This window comes from Natator depressus, chromosome 5 (genome assembly GCF_965152275.1).
Source record: "Natator depressus isolate rNatDep1 chromosome 5, rNatDep2.hap1, whole genome shotgun sequence".
NCBI classification, from domain to species: Eukaryota; Metazoa; Chordata; order Testudines; family Cheloniidae; genus Natator; species Natator depressus.
This window is the reverse complement of record NC_134238.1, coordinates 6,269,280-6,295,348: the sequence shown is the minus strand read 5'-3', so window position 1 is coordinate 6,295,348 and position 26,069 is coordinate 6,269,280. Positions and strand designations below refer to the sequence as shown.

The following is a 26,069-nucleotide window of genomic DNA, read 5'->3' as shown; positions in this document are numbered from 1 at the left end:
TGTGCATTAGGGTCAGAATTTGCACTGAATTTCTCCTCTGCCACCCCAGTGAAATCAGCTGAGTTTCTCAGGGTGAAGGTCAGTGCAGAATTTGCCTCAGTCGTTTTTCCTGCTCACTTAGACCAAATGGTTATTGCCGTTTCTATTAACTACTTGTGCCTGAAATATCCTTCAATAACCAAACCTGTGGCTTCTTAGAAGGCATCATACCATTAGCTTTACTCTGTATAGTGCCTTGCATCCACAAGGTCTCCAGAGTGCTTTATAAATCCCACAAGTAGCCTCAGCACCCATCCATTTCAATGGAGCTGAAGGACACTCAGCATCTTTCAGGATTGGGCCATAGAGAGATTGATAATACAGCCATCTCGGGGTAGAAAGTGGCAGCTGTTTAACAGCACACAGCAATACTACACTGAAAAAATTGGACAGGAAGTGGAGAAGTATACTGCAACCTCTTGAAAGTGGAGGAAAAATTAGCATTTATTATTTGTGTGGCATCTTTGGGGGGGCAAGGATAAGGTGTTTTTCAAGCAAATGAGAATATCAGGGGTTCGATCCTGGCCCCCTTGAAGTCCATGGGAGTTTTGCCATTGATTTCAGTGGAAGCAGGATTTCACCTCACTAAGCTTAGTCAGAATGAGATGGGTAACACAATGAGAAAGGAAAGCGGACCATGGGGGAAGGTGAACAGAGAGCAAAGGTTCAGCAGAAAGCACTCCTGGGAGAACGTTATGGATCAAAGACCAGATCCCCAGCTGGTGTTAGTGAGCATAGATTCCATGGAGACAGCTCATCTGAGTTTTCTTGTTGTGTCCTGTGTTTTTCTCGGAATCTTTCTTTTGAGGTAGGAAGCAAGGAACTATACATTTCCAAATGACCAGACTGCAATTTGACCAGTGCCACAGAATTATCGCCCCTGCTCTTACCAAAGGTGCAAAATAGTCATTAATGACCCAAACGGCTAGGGCCTTGGGCCTGGTTTTTTGTGAGAGCAGTGCCAGTGAAACTACTCAGCTGCGTAATGGCTGCAGGTGTGGTGGTGACTCTCTGTTCAGAACCGTAAGCCCCTATGTTACCCCTCTGCCTCAGCAAGGGAGAGCTTTGCTGGGGCTTAGACAGTGCATCAGCTCCTTGCCACACCAGTCTGTCTGCCTCACCAGCAAACACCTCGAGACTCTGCTCATCTTAACCTTGCCGGGCAGGTAACCAACAGTGAATCCCAGTTCCCGAGTTCCCCAGAGATGTCTCTCTGCAGTGTTCAGTTCCTCACTGGACACTCACAGAAATTATTGAGTTCACTGGCTCCACAGAGAAAGTACACACCCCAGCCTGCTCGGTTAGCTAAGGACTCCCTCTTTGTTTCACTATAACGGCACTGAGATGGTTTATAGTCAAACTAAGAATAGGTTATTCATAAGAATAGAGATTTAAGTGATATCAAGCAAGATCACAGAAAAGAAAATAGTTACCAACAAAACAAAACACACTTCTAGTGCCTAAAACTTAATTCTAGCAAGGTATGTCTTTGCCTAAACAGCTTTCTCATTTACTACATCTCCAGCCCTTCCTGGCAGGAAGATCCAACATTCACAGAATCAGAGGGTGCTGTCCCCTTTGTTTCCTAAGTGGATATCTAAGGGGTTGTCTAGGGGGTTCTCTCCCCTTCTTTTTATAGTCCAATGAACCTTTGAAGTGTACCTCCAGAAAAGGCTTTTTCTTCCCTGCTGCTTGTGCAGGTGCAATGCTGTCTCCCTCCTCCTCTGATCAATTTAACTTCTCTGGTTGGCTTAATCACTTTGTTTACCTTAGATATAAATGTACTCTGGCCTCACCTTGCTAAGTTTGCTGTGAGACCAGGCAAAGAGGAAAAACAACACTCCTTTTTCTAAGGAGTGGAACTCCCTGCCTGAGGAGGTTGTGAAGGCTAGGACTATAACAGGAGAACTGGATAAATTCATGGAGGCTAAGTCCATTAATGGCTATTAGCCAGGATGGGTAAGGAATGGTGTCCCTAGCCTCTGTTTGTCAGAGGGTGGAGATGGATGGCAGGAGAGAGATCACTTGATCATTACCTGTTAGGGTCACTCCCTCTGGGGCACCTGGCACTGACCACTGTTGGTAGACAGGATACCGGGCTGAATGGACCTTTGGTCTGATCCAGTATGGCCATTCTTATGTTCTTAAGGCAGACTTGTGTGCCCACTGCCTCCAAAACTTATTTTAGGAACATATTCCCACACGTATACATAACTCTTTACATACACCATGTGATGAGATTCATGACCATTGTGTTGCCAGTTTTTACATGATACCTTACAGGACACTATATGGCTAGATACTCTGACAACAGTGTATTGAGTATGCCCTTTGCCAGTTGGCATAAAGGGATGCTTAGGGTCACACCCTTCCCTTTGTCTTTTAGACCCAGTTCAGGAAGGTACTTAAGTGTATGTCTAAATCAAAGTCAATTGGCCTGTTCACCAGCTGGGAGTTGATGACGTACCTTGGTGAATCAGGTCCAGGATCTAAGGCCCCATACTTTGGAAGGAGAGGAACAGCACTTCTCTCTTTCCTCGCACTTCCTCCCATTCCCGTTGCCATTAGTGCTAGGCCAGCTTGTCTGGCTGCAATGCCAACTCAAAGTTGTCCCTGTGGTTCAGTCAGTTTAAATGTCTCTTGCCTCGTCCTCGCGCACGACCAACGGGGCATCCATCATCATTCTTGTCAGGTCTCGAATTGTTCATTCTTGCAGCAGGCTCCTGTTTCTCCACAGCTGCCAGGATTATTGCTCCGCTGTGACTTCCTGTTCACACAACATATGCTGCCTAATAGTTTCAAAAGGCAACTTTCTTTTGTGGAAGTTTTTTTTTTTTAACCCTTTCCTTGGATAGAAGCCTAGCTACCATTCATCACATGCTCTGTACCTCTGCAAGAATTTTTTTCTCCCTTAGAGAGACCAGTAACAGTGCAGGCAATGGTGGTACAAAAGGGCCATTCTTTGTTCCAAAGCAGCTGACTCAGGGAATTACCACCCGTAAGTCCTTTGCCTCTGTATGGGGTCAACAATTTCATCCACAGCTGTTGACTGATGGTGCTTTTACAGCCTCTTTTACCATAGTGTCTAAGCACCTCACAATCTTTTGCTGAGTTTATTTTACTGACTCTAAATCCTTTCATTCTATATGAGTCCAACAGTTTCATCCACATTTCTCTGTCTGTGATACTTATATGGCCCCATTTAGCCTGGGTTCCCTGGCTTCTGTCACTCTGTCCTTTCCTGGTTCTCCTCCTACCTCTCTGCTTGCTCCCTCAGCATCCCTTCAGAGGAGGCTCCTCATCCTCCTCCCTCCAGCTTTCTGTGGGGGTTCCACAGGACTCGATCCTTGGCCCCCTTCTCTTCTCCCTCTATACCTTCTCTCTCCACATACACACATTCAGCTGCCAGCTCCAGGCTGACTACTCACTGACCCACCTCTCTACACCAGACCTCCCTCCTTTTGTCTGAACTCAAACGTCAGCCTGCCTCTCTCACGTGTCTTTGTACATGTCTAGTGTCAGCTGAAGCTGAACACGGCTAAAACAGAGCTTTTGAATTTCCCCCCATTCCTGTCCCACTACTTCCTTTCTCAGACAACACCAGCATCCTGCCTGTCATTCAGGCCCATTACCTGCCCAGCATCTTCCACTTGGGCCTCTCTAGTTCCTCTCGTCCGGACTGTGTCTAAATCTTGAAGATTCTTTCTCCACAACATCTCTAAGATACAGACTTCCTTATCCATCCTCATCACAGCTAAAAAGCTCATCCAGGCCCTCATAATCTCGTCTCGATGACAGCAAGATCCTTTTCTCTGACAAATGCCGTCTTGCCCTGCTCACATCCATTCAGAATGTTGCTACAAAGATCACTGTCCTACCCTGTCATTTTGACCATGTTCCCTCTCTCACTGAATAACTCCACTCGCACCCCCTTCTCTATTGCATCAAGAATAAGATACTTGTCTTCACTTTCAAGGCCTGTTGCGAATTATCCCCACCCTATTGATCATCTCTCACTATCAAAATGTCAATTCCCACCTCAGATCACCCAACGATGCCCGCCTCCATCACCCACTTGTTACATTGTCAAACAAGCATCTTTGTGCTTTCTCCCCTGCTTCCCCATACACTTAGGAGGAGCTCCCCATCAACATGCACAGAATGATCTCATTATCCTCCTCCATATGCCTCATCAAAACGCTCCTTTGAATCATAGAATATCAGGGTTGGAAGGGACCTCAGGAGGTCATCTAGTCCAACCCCCTACTCAAAGCAGGACCAATCCCCAATCTTTCCCCCAGATCCCTAAATGGCCCCCCTCAAGGATTGAACTCACAACCCTGGAATTAGCAGGCCAATGCTGAAACCACTGAGCTAACCCCCACTTTGCCATGATACCTACAAAAAACTTGAGAATGGTTAGGCTATTGGTGCGCAGAGACTGCTGTCTCTCATGCTGACCAATATGGTCGCATTGTGTCCATGTACTCCCCCATCAGTCTGTCTGTATCCATCTGTTTTCTCTTGTCTTGTAGTTAGATTGTGAGCCCTGTCTTTTTGTTCTATGTCTGAACAGCACCTAGTGCAATGGGGCCCTGGTCCTGAACTGGGGCTCCTAGGTCCTATGGTAATAACAATTCATCATTATTCAGAATTAAGTGTAGACATAGTGTAGGTCTCTCAAGTCCTATGCTAATGCTCTAGTCAATGGATCATCCTCTGTCCCATCCTATTAGTGCTTGCTTGTTCCCTTCTTCAGTTTCCTTTGAAAATCTGCTGGTGCTACCCAGTGCAAAATTAGAGTTTAATTGAAAGTGAGCAGACTCTCTAGTTAATCCTAGTTAAAGAGCTATGGATAGAGACCTGTGATCTGGAGAGAGAGGTGTGATCTTCACAAGTGCTGACCAATCGCATCTCCCCTGGATTTCAATGGGAGTTTTGCCTGATCAAGGTAAAAATTTAAGACTTCATAATTTGGCCTATTATTATTGTCAGCTCTAATAATGGAATAAACACCAAAGGTGTAGGGGATTGCCATGGTTAAGCACCCAAATGTTCACTTGCTCAACCAGAGCTTCTTAGGGATGCAAGGTCAAACTGGAAATATTCCTAAGGGAGGGTTTCATGATTGATTACCAAGGCTTCTTTCCCCGATCAAGCCACCCTCTTAATATTCCGGCACTACTTCATCAGGTTCCAAGTCCTTACACTGACCTCCCCGAATATTGGACCAGTCCCCTACTCTCAGCAGGAATCCGGAAGTGCACACACGAACCAGAAATGAAACTTATTTCCCTCAGACAAGCTATCTGAATTCTTTAAACTTCTGCAAAGGTTAAGGGTTGTGTTTGGTGGCACAGATGCACGCTTATCTCTTCATAGATGTACTTGGTGACCTTTTCAGGGATCTTCTCCAGCATCGTAAACTTCCTGGAGAAGTGAGAAGTGTCCGTTAAACTCTTCACAGCACTTGCTCCTTCTCTCAAGTCCCAAATAAGTTGTGAGGAGGAGGTGGTATGGAAGTGTTTCTACAATGCAAACTAGAGATACATGCTGCCCTACTCCTGCTTCCCAGCCTAGCTCATAAGGATGTTTCCTCCCTAGAGGATGGCTCTTCTAAGTACTTATGTGGCCTCTGTCACCTCTAATGTCTCACAGAAATGAATAGTAAGGTAGGGAAGTATTCTGATTCCCATGTTATGAGCAATGAGCTGAGGTACAGAGAGCAAGTGACATGCCCAAGGTCACACAGTTAGTTTGTGGCAGAGCCAGTAATTGAACTGAGGTCTCTTGAGTGCAGCCCAATAGTTTAACCAGAAAATATCCACGCCAAACGCATAGAAGGAGGAGGCCTTGTCTCTCCGTCCACACAGCCAGAACTTCATCATCTCGCCTTTGTCAGCCTCTTCCTCTCCAACACTCACATCAAGCCTCTCACCTCCTTTCAAAACCCCATGGAGACGATCATCTTCCTAGCTTGTCGCTCTGACCACATCGCCCACCTCTCTGGGTGCCTCCCCCTGCCTCCACCTCATCTAATTCAAGCTGTGTGTTATTACCTTTAAAGTCCTACATAAACTCTTCCATACTCTACTTACCTGCCCACAGATCTCCTCATATCGCCCCCCATTCCTTATACTTTAACAATTCTTCTGCGCCCCCTCCCTCTTTATTAATAGAGTCATAGACCGTATGGCCAGAAGGGGCCATTATGATCATCTAGTCAGACCTCCTGTATAGCACAGGCCTTCACCAACTGTTGACTGAACTAGAACATAGAGTCATTTAGTTAATGTTGGTCCTGCTTTGAGCAGGGGGTTGGACTAGGAGACCTCCTGAGGTCTCTTCCAACCCTAATCTTCTATGATTCTCTGATATCCTTTTACCTGTCTGTGGAGGGCCCTCCCCAAATTACTCGCTAAAGTCACAACTACGGCTGGCTGACAATTTTTCATCGACAGTTCTTTGACAGAAAATTGGGGTTTTTTTATTATACTATTAGAACCGTAGTGACTAGGAGCCCCAGTCACAGCCCCATTGCGCTAGGTGCTGTACAAAGACAGAACAAAAAGACAGTCCCTGCCCCAAGGAGCTTAAAAGGAAATAAAAAAATGGCTTTTCAGCTACACTTCGCGGAAAGTGTCTCCTCTCCACAGAAGCATTCAGCTTTTCCTGGCAAAGCTGACAATGGAATTGTTTTCCTCTTGAAAACTTTTGGGCTTGGGGGAGTGTTGACAGAGTCAATCTTTTTCTGCTGAAGATAAAAGCTGTTTTCAACTAGCTCTGGTCAGCACCCTGTCTGAGGTCCCTTCCAACCCTGATATTATATGATTCTTCCTACAGATCCTTCCTCAATATCCCCACTCTCCCATGAAGGCAATGAGAAATTCCCAGTTGCTTATGACTAGCTGGGCAGCCAGTTGAGACTTCTGCAATGGATTTTATTTACTTGAGTTTTTTAAACAACCGGAAAAGGGTAGATTCAGCACCATCAGCCATGTGTCCTGTACCCCAGCCATGACCCTGAAGATGCTGAGGTCTTCCTAGCTTTTCCTGTATTTAATAGCCCAGAGAAGCAGCTGTTTTGCTCCCTGCACTTGACATGGAAATTCTCTCTTCAGGCTGGAACAGATTTTGTAGTTCACTAGACTGGTGGGATGAAAACTCTGGATCGGATCACGTAGGTCACTGGACTGGCGTTACTAAAATATTTATGAGTGTAACAAATTCATGCTGCAGCTGGGGCCATCCCGGTGGTCGTGCTCCTGCGGTCAGTAGCCACCCGGCACTTCCCGGTGAGAGTTTTCAGAGTAGCAGCCGGGTTAGTCTGTATCCGCAAAAAGAACAGGAGGACTTGTGGCACCTTAGAGACTAACCAATTTATTTGAGCATAAGCTTTCGTGAGCTGCAGCTCACTTCATCGGATGCATGCATTGTCCTGGTGAGAGTGGCGCTAAAACTCAGATCCCCACTCGCAAGCACAGGTCCCTACCAGGTAAACTCATGGAGACGCTGCATCACATGTTGGGGCTGATGTCACACAGCTGAGTGCTTCTGCATCCAACCAACAGAGGGCAGTGATACAAAAAAATACTAACCTGCAACATACAGTATTATTACTATTGGGTCTTTTTATTACACATTCCTATAGTGCAGCTAACCTGTACAGTGCTTTACAAAGCGTAGGCTGAGACCGTTCCATTACAGTGTGGCAGGGGGGAGAGGGGGACAAACAGCTGTTGTCGTTCCACCGTAACATAGCAGAGGAACATTCAGCCAAGTTCGGGATGGGGGTAAATGCAGAGAAATTCGACAGGGGAGGTGGAAGGAAAGTGGGAGGAGATGGGCAAGTAGGGGGAGGAGAGGAAACAAGCTGCTGAGGTCCTGATGAAGATGTATCTTGTGCAGCTCGCATGCACGGCGGTGGGGAAGCTGCTTTTATTGTGCCAAAGTGCTGGGTAGGCAGAAACTCCCCAGGAGGAGGGGTGTGGTGGCTGCGGTGAGCAGGGCCCCACAATGCCATACATCAGCTGAGGTATTTTTAACAATTATTTTGATATAAACAGCTCTGAACTTGAGAAGCTCCATGTAAATGGGAAGCAGTGGGGCTTGTAATTAGGTTTGTGTACACTTTCATAAATTGCTGGGAAACATCAAAGCCGTGATAGAAGGCTGTGGTGCACTTTATTTCCTTCTTCTGTTCTTCTGTTAATTGAACGGTTGATGTGTGGATAGGAAGTGCTGGCTTCATGGAGTACTATTTACAGACCCGCTGACAGCTGCACTGTGAAAATTAACAGGAACAGAGCAGCCTCTGTCACAGCTTTTCCCATAAGGGACTTACTTCAAATTGGATCATTTCTTTCATAGGAGAAACTTTCCTTGTCTCTCCCCCCACCCCCCACCCACTCCCACACACACACACACAATCCACTTCCCATTGCTGGCTCCCGGCAGCTACCTGGTTTTTAATTTTTTTAAAGGCAGGTGTGTCATTTTCTGAAAAGTTGGGGAGCATTTGACCCAAACCCAAATCCTGCCATATTCCATTCATGCCAGGAAGACTCATCCGTGGGAAGTCAATGGAGCTCCTCACTTGAGTAAGTTTGGCAGGTGTGGGTCCCAAGTGCGTGCGGCCTCATGGGATGTGGCCCACTCCTTTAGATGCCAAGAGATGTTCTGACTTCAGTCGGAGCAGGGTTGGATTCACCCTAGCGGATTCCTTCTCCACAACTAGACTCCAATGGTTTCTCCTGACTGTTCATATTGGGTAGCCCCAAGAGGCCTCAGCTAAGCTGATGTCTCTTTGTGCTGGGCACTGGGTAGACACCGTAAAAGAGAGCCCCTGTCCCCTGAGCTTACAAGCTAAAAGGCAAGAAATAGCAGGGAGGTGAAACAAATGGGTGGGAGGAAGGGTAGCAGTGACAACAGCATGGTTTGGGGGGAGGTTTGAGCTTGGCCTGCTAAACCCAGGTTTGTGAGTTCAATCCTTGAGGGGGCCATTTAGGGATCTGGGGCAACAATAAGAGACAGTATTTGGTCCTGCTGTGAAGGCAGGGGACTGGACTCGATGACCTTTCAAGGTCCCTTCCAGTTCTATGAGATAGGTATATCTCCATATTAAATTATTTGACTTAGAGGAGCATTGTGCACAGTTGTAACAAGCCAATCAATAGAAATGGTCACAGCAGCTGCACACCCGAGTCCCAGCAGAGAAGAGTTAACTCAAGGACACTTGAGTGCCTAAAATATTACGGTTAACAACACAGTGAGGGTGATTAGAAAGAAGTCTTAAGAGTCAAGTTTAATGGCACCCTTCCACCTCCTCACCTTTCAGTGCTTGTGTTCATATGTCATCTCTCTGGACTGCAAGCTCTTCAGGGCTGTCATCTTGTCTTTACCCCTGTCAGTAAAGGACTTAGTGGACTGCTGGTGCTGGATGAGTAAATCATCGGCATCATCAAGTGTTTCAGGGGAACCATTTGCACTTCATATTCTTTGTTGAATGCCAACAGTGGGCTGGGAACTGTGCAATACACATTCTGTCCCAAAGAGCTTGGGGCTAAATCCACAAACGGACTTAGGTGTGTCAAAATTCAGCATCAAAGCCCCTTGTAGCCTCGTGAAATTCACAGCTTTGAGTGAGGCGCCTAAGAATGGGAGCCACCTAAGCTAGCCAATGGGAAATGCTGAAGACGGAGGTGTGGCTTAAGCCCCACCTCTCTCCAGGAGTTAGGCACCTATCTCCAGTTGGGATTCTCAGCCAGGAACTGTAGGTAGGCACCTAAGACATTTTTTTGCAAGAAAGGTGGCAGCACATGCCTAACTCCAAACAAAAAGGGAGAGAGAAGGAGGTGGGCCTCTGCCTTGTAACCTTTAGTCCAGTGGTCAGGGTACTTACCCAGGATGTAGGAGACCCGGTTCAATGCTCTTCTGTATCTGATGTAGAGAAGGGATTAGAACTTGGGTTTCCCATCTCTCAGTAGTTGATCTAGCTCAGTCTCTGTTTGCTATCAAAAGTCACCACAGCCTAAAACTTATGGGTCAGTTTTCCCTCAGTCACCAGGTCCCCCAATAGGGGATAGACCTTCGCAGTTTGGCCCACCCCACTCCTGCCACCACCACCACTTGTTTCACTTCCTTTAGCCAGAGGTTCCGGTAGCACCCCAGCAATAATATCCCTTACGTCCTACAATAAAATAAAATAAAATCCCAGGGCAACGTTCCCTCCCTTCCCCATTGTTTCATAAATGAACTAATAAATCAGATGTTTCTAGGCCCCGGAATAGAATGCCAGGCAGCCCGGCTGCCTGACAGGGGGTATGAATCATACCGGCACCGAAGATGGCCTTTTGGGGCCTAAGCACTCAACTGAGCTGCATTTCCTCTCTAGTCACATCTCCGTAGCAGTGCAGGCATCTGGCAGGACAGCTAAGAGGCCCAGGGGAGTTGATAGGCTTCAGTTGCAGTCTTTTCCTCTCTTTCTTCCCTTCAAACTGTTCTGCGCTGCAGAATTCATTACCTCCAAATGGGCTAAGAGGGATAAGCGATAGTGAGCCTCACATCTTTGCTTTAGACAAAAGGAGCTAATTGGAGCTATAATGTCCTTTTGTGGCTCCAAAGGGAGGAAGGAACTAAATCAACAACAGGAGGAGGTTGCTGGGGAGTGGGGAAGAAAGACAGGGAAGTGGAATGTTGTAGAGGTCCCAGATATTCCATGCTCAACACCTGTCTCTTTTGGATGAAATTAGAACCTAAGAGGGCTAAAAAAATTTCCAAGCACTGACCTTTCCTGAGGGATCACAGCCATTTATAAACCTATGGTCCTGGAGACATAAAACATTCCCTCTCTTACAGGGGGATTTCTCGCCCAACAGAGGGAATTCCATTGGATAACACAGAGATCCTGTATTAAGAACACATTCTTCCTGTAGAAGAGGAAGAATTACAGTCCCAGGACTGGATCTTTATCACTTTGATGGTTTTCTTTCCTTTCTTGCACCTCTTTCTCACTAGGGTCCTGCTCCAAAGCCCTGTGAAGTCAGTTGGACCTTTCCATGGGCTTTCGACCAGGTTTGAATCACTCTGGATGCTTCCAACTATTTCCCTTGAATCCTTGTCTTCCAGCCAGCTCACGCTTAAAGCACGATATCTTCACTGGATGGAATGAAGAAGTTCCCGTGAAGTCTCTTCAGGAATGAATGAACCCCTTTCCTGCAGCCTACACAGATAATCCTCAGGAATCTGTGTGTGTTAACCCATTCCAGAATGCCTTTATTTGTAGGTGACTTGATTGGTTTTGGCCAAAGCGGTCAAATGTTGACCAAGATCATTTTTAAAGGTCAAGGTCACAGTACCAACTTTTGGATGAGATATTAAGCCGAGACCCTTGCAATTTGTGGTTGTGAAGGATCCCATAGTATTTTTGACAAAATTAGATTTATTAACCCAGGTGTCCCAGCCAAATTCCAATGAGTAATTACATTCTGGGTTCCTAAAATCCCCTGGCTGTTTCAATCAAATATGCTATTCTGCTTCATTTCCTGCCCTAAGCTCTTGCATGGTGGTGTGGTACACTGTTCAACAGCTGCCATGTTTCTCTCGTAGATTCATAGATTCCAAGGCCAGAAGGGACCATTGTGATTATCTAGTCTGACGTCCTGTATAGCCTAGGCTAGAGACCTACCCCCCAAATAATCCCTAGAGCAGATCTTTTAGAAAAACATCCACTCTTGATTTAAAAATTGTCAGTGATGGAGAATCCACCACAACCCTGGGTAAATTGTTCCAATGGTTACATCCTCTCCCCATTAAAAATTTACGCCGCATTCCCGTTTGTTTCAGTCCAAATGGAAGCAGATTCTTTGGCATATAAAGGGCCAGATCCTCAGCTAGTATAAATCAGTATCACTCCATTGAAACAAATGGAGCTACATTGATTTTACACCAGCCCAGGGTATAGCACCATATGGCCGTCATCTTGCTGTGCCTCAGTTTCCCCATACATGAAATGGTGATGATAATGCAAAGATGACATGAGATTAATTAACAGAGTGATGGTTGGCCATAGTTTTGTGATCCTCAAATGGAAGGTGCTGTGGAAGTGCAAAGACTTATTATTATTTAGGCTATCGTATTGAAATGTGTTAATGGAGAATAGATATAGTATAGAAGTGATTTGTAACATGCTTTAATGGGCAGTATATTTATAACTAAATAATGTTATTGCAGTATTCCTTATCCTGTGCAATATTCCAATTTTAAAATGAGCTATTTAAAAATTGTATATCTCCCTCATTTGCTGGCCCTTCTTTAACTCTTATTTCTTTTTAAAATCAGTGACCTGGAGTGACCAAGGGTCTATTCCTGGCTGAGCCATTGACCTGCTGTTTCAGTTTAAACAATTCACTTCTCCTGTCAGTGACTATGTCCCCTCCCACTTTTTGTCCATCTTGCCTATTTAGATTGTAGGTCAGGGACGGTCTCTTACTATGTGTTTGTACCATGCCTCACACAAAGGGTCCTGATCTTAGCTGTGTCTCCCATAATATGAATAATTGAGCGGCTCAAAAACTTTTGTTCAAAATTTTTTCCCATGAAGTGAGGTTTATTTTCAGACAATCCATTTTCCTAAAAAAAAAACAACAACAAACCAAAAACCACCACAACAGATTTTCATTGAAAATATAAAACTTTCAAAACAAAAAAATCATCCGAGAAGAAAAAAGGGTTTGGGGGGGTTTCAGTTTTTCTATGGAAACCCAATAAAATTAAATGAAGACATTTCTTTTCTTTTTTGTCGAAATTTTTCATGGGAAAAAAATACATTCTGACCATTACTCAACAATAACGATCGGCTGCCAGTAGTGCATGAAGCGATGTGAATAGCTTTGGCGTGTGTGGAATTATTATAAGTAGATTGAGCCACAAAATCCAGCTCTGGATTGGGATCCAAACTTTCCCAAAGTGTTGAGGTATTAAAGACTTGGAGTTTTGATTCGGGGGCCATCTCTAATATCTGAGGTATGTATCTAGTTATTCCTAGTTAAAATCCGGTACAGTTTCGCCACCAGTTAATACTTCAGTTACCTTGAAGGAAGTAACTACTTCAGCTCAGAGTGATACCAACTGACAAGCGTTTGGGGGAGTAAGACCTAACTCAAGCATCTACTCCAAATAAATTACAACTCAGGAGACCTGTGGATGGAAGTACCTGTAGCTACTATCTCTGCTTAGACATTCCCTTGCCAAGGGAGTGCCATTATCAAAGGCCTCTGTCACTCTAGTGCTGGATGAATGTCTCCTATCTCCTTCCATCTCTGTCACCCACGGCTCGAGTGTGTCTAAACTGGCTCTCAGGAATCTAAAGTGAAATTGCTCCTTGTGGCTGCCTTCCCACTCATCTTTCAGATGAGACATGACATTGAAAAAAAACCATGGCATATTTCACAAGAGGAGGGTAGTTCTTCCTGATGTCCTGGCCTAATTCCAACTTGTGTAATTACATTCTGCCTATCTAACATTCCCTGTCCTCTGCAAGATCTAAATGGATACACTGTTCTTTTTCACTTCCTGTCCTGAACTTCAAGCCCATATGCTCAGGGTTCAGCTGATTGCCATATTTGGGGTCAAGAAGGAATTTTCCTCCAGGGCAGATTGGAAGAGGCCCTGGAGGTTTTTCACCTTCCTCTGTAGCATGGGGCACAGGTCATTTGCTGGAGGATTCTCTGCTCCTTGAAGTCTTTAAACCATGATTTGAGGACTTCAATAGCTCAGACATAGGTGAGAAGTTTATCGCAGGAGTGGGTGGGTGAGATACTGTGGCTTGCGTTGTTCAGGAGGTCAGACTAGATGATCATAATGGTCCCTTCTGACCTTAATATCTATGAATCTATGATACCCAAGTGTCTTTACAAACTGGGGCCAGATCCTCAGCTGATGTAATACAGCATCCTTGATTTCAATGGAGCTACACAGATTTACATCAGCCGACGTAGCCCTGTTTTCAGTCTTGGCAACCAGCTTCTCCCATTGACTCTCAATGCCTAACTTCAGGCAGGCTGGTTTGAACATATTGCCCTTCGTGGCTTGCCCAAGGGCACCTATCCAAATCAGTTCCACAGCTGGGAATAGAACTGCAGGCCAAGATTCTCACATGTGGGCACCTAAATTCATATTGTGGCAGCTCAATAAGTAGCCTGATTTTCAAAAATGCTGAACCCCGAGCAGTTTCCATTGACGTAGGTGCCTCGATATGGACACAGGGCTGGGATTTCAAAAGGACCCGAATCACATGTGGGCACCTGATTCTCTTGGACATGTTTAAATCCCAGCCTCGAAGCCTAACTTTAAGCAGCCAAAACCTCTCGACTTCCCAGCCCTGAATCTATCCAGTGAGCTGACCCCACCTATACCAGGTATAGGCCACAATTCAGCAAAGCACTGTCACCCGTGCTGCACTCCAGTGGGGCTGCTCAGATAGTTAAAATTAAGCATGTGCTTAAATGCTCTGCAGAATCAGGGCTGTAATTCACGAGTTTATAAAAATAATCTCTATATATTACTAGGGGGGCGAGTTGCCTCGCTGAGCCCAGAGGTTCTTACGCTTATAGGCCCTACTAAATATAAATATATGGCATTGTACTTTGCAGTGACATAATTTCTCAAGACTTTTTCATTGACAATTGTGCTGGAAGACATAGGTTTACCTGGGGTAGTACAATATTATTTAGTCTTCTGTAAAGTTTATGCTTAATTTGTGTATACACTCCATTTGGAGGGCCATAACTAACAGGAAGCACTCCAGACATCCAGGGAAGAGATTTGTTTTTGTGCCCTTTTAATGAAATATCAATGGATGGATATTTTATTTTTAGTTGAATATGAAATTTCACAAGCGACCTGTCAAGCCCCTGTTTTCAAGTGTGACTTTATTTCACATGTCAAGACAGGCTGGGAAATTAGTTTTTCCCACAGAGGACTCTGATTAGGGATTACAAACTGAGTGTAGTGGAGGGGGATTTTTACCTCCATTTTTTTTCCCCTCGCAGCACCAGGCTGCAGAGTGTCTGCCTGTGCTGACTAAGGGGAGCAATATATTACCAGCTGCACCAGGGGAACAAACAAGGATAGTCACGTTAAGTAGACTTGCCAGCCTAGGAGCGAATGGGAAATAATATCTCCCTCTACTATAGTGCTTCTCAGCAGTAGATCTCATAGCACTTAATAAAGGAGGTCAGGAGGAAAGGAGATGAGCTCCAGTTTTAGCCAGCCTGTGGCAAAGGAAATATATGGCACTGTCTCGTGTTCATTGAGGGCCTGATTCAAAACCAGTGGAAGCCAGTGACTTCCATGAGCTTTGGATCAGGCCTGCATGTGGTCCTTCATGGTCCAACATTCTCCTCTCCGAGCGGCTCTAGGGAGCTCCTGTAATAATGCTTTGTGTGGAATAATATGACAGGGAGATGAGGTGTTAGGCAGGAGGTCAGGCTAAATTTTCATCGTGGTCCTTCTGGCTTTAAAAGCAATGAATCCATGAGGTGGACAAATAAATAAGCCTTCCCCATCCACAGTATGCAGCAGCTTTCACCCATGATCTCAAAGCATTTTTCACAGATAAGTGATTTAAGCCTCTTAACACCCTGTGGGCTCAGGAAGTACTGAGGGGGCCCAGTCCCAGGGAGTCCAATGGGAGCCTGTCTGTAGATGACAGTAAGCAGGGAGCCAATTCTATTATCCTCATTTTGCAGATGAGTAAGGCCAAATTCTCAGCCGGTAGCTACACCAGTTTACACCAACTCAGGTTTTACCAGCCTTGGGAAGTGATACATATTTCACATCAACGCCCTACAGAATTCACCACCCACGTCCATTCGGAATCTGGCCAGTTTAATCATAGCATCATAGAATCACTTGATGATTCTCTGTTCTGTTCATTCCCTCTGGGGCACCTGGTATTGGCCACTGTCGGAAGACAGGATACTGGGCTAGATGGACCTTTGGTCTGACCCAGTAGGGCCATTCTTATGTTCTTATGTTCTTAAGATTAGGGTTGGAAGAGACCTCAGGAGATCATCTAGTCCAACCCCCTGCTCAGAGCAGGACCAACCCTGACTAAATCAATGATGTTGAATTTAATGACCTTCATGATCCTACATAATGTATTAGTAGCAGAGGCTGGGGATGAAGTGTGGTCTTATGCTTAGTGTATGAGCCTGTAATTTAGAATAGCTGGGTTCAATTCTTGACTCTGCCACACATAAACTGTCGGTCGTCCAATTTTTCTGGGGCTCAGTTCCTTAGCTATAAAATGGAGATAACAACAGTGACTGTCAGTGATCTCCCTGTCTTGTTGGGTTTTGGGGTTTTTTTAATGTAAACTCTGAAGGGCAGGGGCCGTCTCTTGCTGGTGTACGTACAGCACCTACCGCACTGGGGTGCTGATGTCATTTGAGGCTTCTAAGCACTACCTGTAAATACTGTTACTAATAATGTCACCCAGGAATCCAGACTTCCAGGCCTTTGCTCTAACCACTTGTCCAACGCCCTCCCTTTCACACAGTAGCCATCGATTACTTATTACTCAGTGGGATCCTTGTGGAAAATTCCCATTGGCATTCATTTTGTTCTTTCTGAGGATTAAAGGCAAAATCTAGCGGTGGTGGAGGAAAACATCTGCCAACTAACCATCTGTTGCTGCCAAGGTCTTACCTGCTTTGGCAAGCATGAGATATTTCAGACGAAGGCCTCATTTCCCCCACCACCCCCTTCAAGTCACAATGACACTCAGTTCTCAGAATTAACAGAATTCTAAAAGTCTGAATAAACAGAGGGGTAGATGCCAAGTTACTCTGTGCTGCAAATGAAGCAACAGCCATGGAGGAGAAGTCTCCTTTACATTGCATGGCATTTTTTGCTGATAATCCTCAGATGAAAGCCCTGTTTGACTCCACAACTATGTTTGTTCAGTGCTGCATGGGAAGAGTTGCACCTAAGGAGCCATTTGCAGGACACAGCGATCAATTTGATTGGTCCTGTAAAACCAGCTGTACTGCATTTTGGTGAGCGCCATCTACTGGCACTTTGTCTATTAACTATATTTGCATATATACTAAATATATTTGCGTATATACAGACATCTCTGTTTTACAGAGCAATCTTGTAACATGCTGCTTCTGTTTGGCTGTAGCCAGTAGACTTCCTTCTTCCTCCTCCTTCAAAATTTCGGTAACACTTACGATACCAAATCCCCCACTATTTGTAGATTGGCATGTTTCTACAGCTTTTTTTTATTATTAGATATTATGGTAATACCTAAAGGGGCAAGCCAAGATCAGGACCCAGTTGTACTAGGCTGTCCAAAAACACAGTGAGACAGTGCCTAAGCCTGAACAGACAAGACAAACAAAGGATTGGAGGTGGGGAAAAAGATGTCCTGAGAGGTGAAGTGACTTGCTCAAGGTCTAATCCTGTCTCCTGCTTCCTCCCAGCTGAGTACCCTCTCCACTAGACCACTCTGCATTTTTGACACACGTCCCAGGAGATAACAATAATTCCCTTTACTCAGCTTCAAAATCTTGCGTCCTTTAAACTGTGTTCCTCCTTGGCTAACCCAGCTCTGCCGTGTTAGGCTTCCAAGCTGCACTGAGCCACCCAACCTACCCTGACCCAAAGCCTCTCTCCAGTGCGGCTGCAAATAGGTTCAGATCATTAGATCCAGGTTACCAAACAGCCTCTTGGATCAGGGTTAATTAAATGAGTGTTGAAATCTAATTAAGGACTGGTCGGGGCGATAATTAGCAGGAAATGTATGCATTAAAATATTCATTTGTCGATGAGCTGCAATTAAGAATGTGATTTGGGGAAGGATCAATAGCTATATCATGTGATTAAGAAAAAATGAGAAGTTGCCCAGCCTTGAGCAGAAACCCTGGTGAATGTGGATTTTATTCTGCTTTGCTCTCTTAATAACTCCTGGATCCCACTGTACAGCCTTGAATAGGGCATTCATCTCTCCCTCCCTTTGTTTTGCTAAGTCATTTGTTTCACTTCTTTTGTTCTTCACCACATTGTTCAGGCGGGTTATAGATTTATTAGCAAGAGGGTAAGAGCGGGAGAGTGACAGGTCAAAAAGAAAGATTCCTCACCAACAAAAATCTCTTCCAGTGCTGCTAATCCAGGGGAACATCACTCATTGTGTGGCCTCAGACTGTTTCTTTATCAAGTTAATTCCTCAGCTTTTTATTCCTTATGAGGATCTGCAGCAGGTGCTGCATATGCATGTGCTGGGGCTTCTGCAGACGTAGCTATTATTATTATTATTTATTAATTTGTATTATCGTCGTGCCTAGGAGTCAGAGACCGGGACCCTGCTGTGCTAGGCATTGTTTGTGCATTAAAGTATTTTATTAAGATATTCCTAACAAGCAGCAAAGCAGCTCTGCCTTCAGTGAAATGGATATTATTCCCCAGTTTGGGGGGGCGGGGGAATGAAAGCCAGCAATTATACTCCCCCCCGTCTCCATAAGGGTGCACCTGTACTGGAACAATTAGTGCCCGTGTTGCAGCAATAGCCAGCAACAACGCCACTGTTCTGGTGCTAAACTGGGGCCACAGCATTGCTCCCACTAGAACTGTTCAGAAATTTTTCCGGTGGAATGGTTTTCTGTAGCAGAAGACTGATTTGGCGAATCATGGGAATGGGTCCATTTAGATGGAAACCGCGCATGTTGCCCATGGAGACCTGCCTGGTTTCCTGACAGGTCCTCTGCCTTCCCAGGCTCCCAGGATGACTGCATCAGCTGGGCTCTCCAAACAGCAGGCTGTTCGGGCTGCCAAACTTTCCAACTGCCAAACTTCCCAGCTACCTGGGCTGCCTGGCTCCCTGGAAAAATTCTGCTTTGGTTCTCCCAGAACTAGATTTTTTTTTATTGTTCTCTCCCACAAAACATCCCAAGCCAGGATTAATATTTTTTCAAAAATTCAAAATTTTCCCTGGGAGGGAAATGGGACCTGCCATCCAGGTCTAGCTACCACTGGTGCATCTGCACCAGTGCTGAGTTCTAGTGTAGACAGGGGCCCAAGCAGGTTGGCATTGCTGCTACCTTGGGTGTAGCTGCAGCTTGCTGGCTGTTGCTGGATTAATAGTACTAAAGCTCAAGTGTCAAGGCCAATTAAAGCCAAGCTCTTGTCCCACTGAGCCTAAGACACAAGAGTGAGTGAGTGAGAGGTAGAACAGTGTACCTTGTCCCATTTCACAGCTGATTGCTTCCTACCAGTCACCTGCTAGGGTGATCTGGGTTTCCTTGTTTGGATAGAAGATCAAGGCCTTAGGAGTGAGAAGAAAACATGGTTCCATCAAGGGAACAAATGGAAGAAAGTCTAGCTGCATGATTAGTTTGAGTTTGCATGTGTTAAAAAGGCATATTAATTACCAGCTGTAGTTATGACTCATATATTACATGTGTTTACCAGAAAATCCCATATGTTAACCGCACTGTCGTTCTGTTACAATGCGTATGAAAAATATCAGTGTGCCTTCCATGTACTCTCTCCTAAGTAGGAAATAAGCCCAACCGTGTGAGATTTTCCAAAGTGCTCAGAGCTGGCTTATCTCTGCTCCTCCTGAAATCTTTAGTAAAACTTCCACTGGTGTCAGCAGGAGCAGAAAGAGAGAGCAACTCTGAGTGTTTTGGAAAATCCCTACCCAACAACGATCAAGTCAGTGTCTCTTGAATTTGAACCCAAGCGGGTTCAAAGTTTGACACAAAGAATTTGCCCATCCCTAATTATTGCATTTCCACTGTCGTTAGAGCATGCCGTCTGTGCCAGCTTGCACAAAAGGGTTTTCACCTTTTTTCCTTGCTGAGAAATTCCATTGCTCCAAATGAGTAGAGCTTTCCTAACTGCAGCTAACAAACTCTGCATTCACAGCAGGGCTCATCTTCCTATGACCTCTTCTGAGGTCACCTCTCAACTTTCTGCAGTTCTCGAGATAGAGGAGGAAACTCTGATCCACTTATCACCACTTTCCCTTCCCTGACTTGACTCCGTCTCATGGAGATGCTGCAGGATGCTTAAACGTCTGCAGACTGTGGGGTGCTAAGTTCTGGAATCAAAGCTGACCCTTGTGTTCTCACCAGACACAAGCGTAAAAATAGTGAGTGCCAAGCAATTGCGGGAGGCAGGGGTCCCACAGGCAGGATCTGGCAGGGATAGAACTAACCCATTGCACTGTCCAAAAAATAAATCAGGCCAAATGTACTGCAGAAGTTACTAGCTTGCAGTGCAGTGGTACCAGCTCTCAGTTTAAATCCCTAATAGACTAGCAGTTTCGCTAGGTGGAAAAGAACAAGGCCCACCTCTTTGCAGAGGGAATTTAAACCAAAGCAAAGAAAGGAGGAGCTCAGAGAAGAATGAGAGTTGGCCAGATGGCCCACTCACCCCACCCTCATGGTACAGATTCCTTTTCCTCTTTGCGGCTGCTCTCTCCAGCCTGCCACAGGCTGAGATCAGTGTGGAACTTAAAGATCACGGGAGGATGCCCAGGGTTGTCTTCAAAGCCCACTGGAGCCGAATCTCAGCCAGTCTCTGTTACATGTGCAAATGCAGATTGCTCCCAGTAGGCACTAATGGGAAAATACCCCTGTTGTGTTCTCTCTTTTTGTTTCCCTACCTCCAGGGGGCCTCCTCGAGCCTGGTGGTGAAGTTTGCAGACACGGACAAGGAGCGTACAATGAGGCGCATGCAGCAAATGGCAGGACAGATGGGCATGTTCAACCCCATGGCGATCCAGTTTGGAGCGTACGGTGCCTACGCACAGGCAGTAAGTATAGCTACTGTTCTCTGCACGTGAAGGAGAATTGCGTTGCCAGACACCATATAGACAATGGCACAGCACACAGAGAGACCCTACAGGAGGAAAGAGTGAGGCTTAAAGGAAAGAAGGACTGTGTGATTCCTTCATTAAACTGGCTCTGCAGAGATAGGTCAGAGACAAGTCTGAGCCACTAAGCCACTCAGCTTGCTGTAGGTTGGGATATTTCCCAGACAGTGCAGAAGGCAAAACGGCTGCTTCCAGTTATGACCAAACCATAGCCATGCATCCAGCTACCACTAAGCTACGTTCAGTTGGTCCAATCCATAACCACCAAAGCCAGACACCACGAAGCGTCAAGGATTTGGATAAAATGGGACCCGAATCCAATTCCACCCCAGTTTTTAGTGTTGTGTCACCAACATCCAACCCCAGATCGGTTTCAGGAAATGGAAACCATCCCGGGTTTAGCCCTCTGGTCTTCCCAGGCTATAACCCCTAAGCTGCATCGGATTGGCCGGTGAGATAGCTCTCAACTGTATTCAGCCAGGTCCATATTTTCAACAGTGTCTTCTAGCTATTTTGTGAACCCCCATATTCAGGCAGTCAAAATCAGTGATCAGTGTAGAAAATGGCCGCCATAGTCTTTGCATCTTCAGGGTCGTCAAAAGATGCCAGGTAACACGCACACGCGCACACTCATACATGGTCCCTGCCCCAAAGAGCTTAAATCTGGGTCAGACACACGCAAAACAGTTGAGACACATTTACACAGGAACACAGGAGCTGCCCTGCTGATTTGGACTCATGGTCCATCTAGTCCAGTATCGCATTGTTGAGAGTGGCTGTTACCAGATGCTTCGGAGGAAGGTGTAAGAACCCTGCTGTAGGCAGATGTAAAAGTGACTGGTGATTCTGGGTGCCTCAGCATTGGTGAACTCAGGAGCGACGTGCAGACATAACAGCACAGATCCCACTAGCCACATAGCTAGCCCTCCGTGCCATTGCATGTGAGCACCTCACAGTCTTTAATGGCTTTGATCCTTATATTCTGTGAGGTAGGGTGAGGCTACTCTTTCCATTTTCTAGATGGGAACTTGAGGCAAACAGAGATCAGGGACTTGCCCAAGGTTATATCCGGAGGCTGTTGCTGAGTCACTAGTTGAAAGCAGGTGTATTTGAATATTACCCTAGTACCCCATTCACTAGACCATGCTTTCTACCCTACCAGCTTTCTCTAGTATGTTGGCACTCAGCTAGAGTACCCTCTGTCCCCTGTCTTGACTCCCCATCTTCCCTCTTTTTCGATGAAGGCCTAAGAAGCTTCCATCCTCTCCTAAGTGTTCTCAGCGTAACTGAATGCCCTGTAGAATCATGCATGCCCCGATCTATCTCAAATCGCCCGCTCCTTTGGGGAACTCCCTTCCCTTTCTTGAGTTGTTCTCTCCCCAGCATGTGTGGAGCTATTGAGTTTGTGAGGACACTTCCTATCATGTACTTCTGTACCAGATATGGACTGGCTACAGAGCTCGCTTATACACACTAGGATCATCATAAGATCCTTTAATGCTCTTCCTGGTATGGCTAAGGTTAGCCTTTTAAATAAAGTATTTTACACAGTGCCATCTTGTGGCAGAACAGTATACTACAGTTTAGCATTCCATCACATCTCCCCCTTTTACGTTCTACTTTCCTGCCATTTACAATATTTATACGATCAGTATAAATATTTATATGTTCAGTATGTATCAGTCTATTAAGTGTCTCTGAATCATACTGTTTTTCTAATTACACGTCCCAAACACATTAACAACTTGGTCATCTGGCTGTCCATTAGTTGCAACGACTGGGTGTAGTCCGTTTGGAATCCTTGAGTCTTCTTCTTGGTCTGCATCTGACATCTGTAGAGTTTGCTCTGTTGATCCTTCTTTCTGATTCTGTTGAATTCTCCGCTGTCGGTCTCAGTCACATCTGACCTGGGTGCTAAATTCCTTTTCTTTATGACAGCTGGAGTTGTCCATCCTTTTCCTCCATCCATTTTGACATGTACACAGTCACCAGATTTTAGACCCAACAGTTCTCTGAGTGACGTCTGTTGTAAAAGTGTTCAAAAGCTCTTTTAGCCTTTTTATTTGATTTGGCTGCGTTCTGAATGTCTGGCCACTTTGGAGATAGATTCTTTTCCAAAGTTGCAATAGGAGTTCTGTGTTGTCTTCCCTTCAAGAATTGTTTAGAACTACATTCATTAGCTTGTATTGGTGCTGATCTGTAATTGAGAAGAGTGAAGAATGGATCTTCCTGCTGTAGGATTTTCTTGGCTGTCTGTACAGCTCTTTCAGCCTCTTCATTCACATGTGTGTAATGTGGGCTGCTAGGAATATGATCAAAATCATATTTCATTCAGAATGACTTAAATTCTGCTGCAGTAAATTGTGGTCTGTTGTCTGTCACTAGTTGGACTGAAATATTGAAATAAGCAAAAGTGAACTTCAGTTTCTCGATTAGAATCATAAAATATCAGGGTTGGAAGGGACCTCAGGAGGTCATCTAGTCCAACCCCCTGCTCAAAGCAGGACCAATCCCCAACTAAATCATCCCAGCCAGGGCCTTGTCAAGCCTGACCTTAAAAACACACTTCAACACGTTATGTCTTCCAAGTGCATTATTTCTATATAGCTGGAAAAACAGTCCATTGTGACTAGGTAATGATGTCCTCTGAATTTGCATAAAACTCCAATTTGTCTGTTCCAAGGCCTGTCTGGTAGAGGTGTTGTTATTAAAGTTACTTTGTGTTGTGTTGGTGTGTTAGTTCTGCAACATTCATATGCAGATATTTAGTCTTTATGTCCTGGCTGATGCCCGACCATCGCACTGACTGGTTGGTCCATTCACAGCATTTAGTTAAGCCCTTCATGTCTTTCATGGAAGAGATTTAGGATTTCTCCTCTCGTTTCATTTGGAATTATGATGCAGTTGCCTTTAATCATGAGTCCATCTGAACTGCGTAATTTTCCATGCACCGCAAAATAGTGTCTTGTCACTTCCTTAGGGTCTATTAGATACTTGGGCCAGCCACCGCTAATGTAACCTAGAAATTCCTGAAGTTGTATGTCTGTTGAGGTTGCTTTTTGTAGCTGGTGTAGTCTCTGTTCTGACACTAGGCTGTATGTGTCCACCGCATCCCCATATGCCTTTGTGTCGACTTCGAGCTCCCAGGTAATTGAGTGCAATGTTGGGCTCTGTGACACAGTGCCCGCTACTATTACGTTTTCCCCTGGAACATGTATAGTAACTGGGTTAGTCACATTAACCGTAACAATAGATGTTGGCATCTCAGCATTGCTTGATCCAGGTCTTTTCCATTGATGAGGGTTACAAGCCGTTTATGGTCTATTACCAGTGAAAATGAATCCAGTCCACCCAGACACCGGTAAAAGTTCTCACCTGCCCATACACTTGCCAAGCACTCCTTTTCACTGTGTCCATGTCATTTTTCTGCTTCAGTGAGTATACAAGAGCAAAATGCAACTGGCTTCCACTCGGAGCCATGTTGTAGCAACAATCCGTCACCAAGCCATAGCTGCTTGCTCCACGCTGACCATTGTAGGTTTGTTCACATCATAGTATTTCAGAACTGGAGCTGTTGAGGTAATTTCCTTTACCTTTCTGAAGGCAATGTCTTGATTTGGCCTCCATAGCCAAGATGTTTTGGACATTAACAGTTCATTCAGTGGTTTTGTCACTGTGGAAGGGTCTCGTAGGTATTGACCAAGATAATTTTTCCTTCTCCAGGATATATCTCTGTTCTTGTGCATTAGTTGGTACATTCAATTCTCAAATTGCTTGAACTTTCTCAGGGCTAGGACTGATTCCATCTTTGTTTATTGTCTCTCCCCAAAAAATCAATTTGGGGTAGGTGGAAAATGCTTTTTTCCTTGTGTCGCTTCAATCCAGAATGACTGATTAGGGTTAGGACTTCTTTGAAGGTTTTCTTGTGTTCTTCCACTGAAGATCCATATATCAGAATATCGTCCATGAAAACTACCACTCCATCTGTGTTTGTTAATTATACTGCCATCCTTCTTTGGAAAATTTCAGGTGCATTAGCAATCCCAAAAGGTAATCTTCAAAAGCAAAACCTCCCCAGGGGTGTGAAAAATGTAGTCAGTTTAGTACTTGATTTGGCGAAAGGGATTTGCTAGAATCCACTTGAGGCATCCAGCTTGGAGAATATTGTACTTCCTTTCACTTTGGGAAAGAAATCATCTAGGGTTAGAAGGATATATATTTTTCTCTCACAAGTGCTTCATTAAGTCTTTTAAGATCCACACATATTCATATTTTCCCATTTTTCTTTCTCACTGGAATCAGTGGGGCACACCATGCTGTTGGTGTTGAGATTTTCTCGATTATGCCAATCCCATTACATTCTCCTAAACTCAGTTTTCACTTTGTGAAGTAATGGGATAAGAATCTTGCGAGGTGTATGAAAGCGGTATGGTTCCTCATTGTCTCTTAAGGTGATTTGTAGTGGATCTCCTTTGAAAAGTCGTATTTCACCAAATAGTCCATTGAGTTCTTCCACTTTTCTCACCAGTCCCATCATGGCTGCCACACTGTGGCTGAGGAGCCTGTTGATCTGTGGTCGTTTGATCACACACACTGTGAATGCAAAGCTTTTGTCTTTATAAGTTGCTTCTGTGGTGAACAGACCCATGCAGTTCAGCATCCCTCAAGGGATAGTCAAAACTGTGTCAGGTGACTTCAGCTCTGGGAGAGGCTGAAGATGATTGTAAGTCCCTTCTGAGATGACTGTGTCCGTTTGAAAGTCAATAGTCTTGCCATGCATAGTCAATTTCACTCTCCAAGGCAGGCTCTATGTCATCACAAGTGATAGATCCCAAAAAAAAATGGGTCTTGATTGTCTGTAATATGAGTTAAACTCCCTGACTGCTTTGGTGCGGCAAACAGCTGCAAAATGTCTATATTTCGTGCATTAGTTATGCTGTGTGACTCTGGCTGAACATGTATCATCTCTTGGGATAGGGCTTTTCCCACACCTTGTGCACGTAGGCTGGAATTTGTCCCTCTTAGCCTGAGAGTTCTCTCTCCTTGCCTCAGAGGTTTTATGATAACGACTTTTAACATTCAAGGGTCTGTTTACAGTTTCTAAGCTGGGTTCAGGTTTTTCAAGTTGCTGTAGGTGTTGCTGTCT

At 45.0% G+C, this 26,069-nt stretch overlaps 1 protein-coding gene across 11 annotated transcripts in view; it reads left to right on the top strand.

The window, feature by feature from the left end:
• Positions 1–26,069, top strand: part of CELF4 (CUGBP Elav-like family member 4) — an 868,113-nt gene that overhangs the window by 713,416 nt on the left and 128,628 nt on the right. For all 11 annotated transcript variants that reach the window (XR_012639468.1, XR_012639467.1, XM_074952294.1 and 8 more), the window contains exon 6: positions 20,720–20,863. Coding sequence is in view for 9 of the 11 variants with exons in the window: in XM_074952294.1 (XP_074808395.1) it covers positions 20,720–20,863 (144 nt within the window). In the remaining 2 variants the exon portion in view is untranslated. The remainder of the gene's footprint in view (positions 1–20,719; positions 20,864–26,069) is intronic.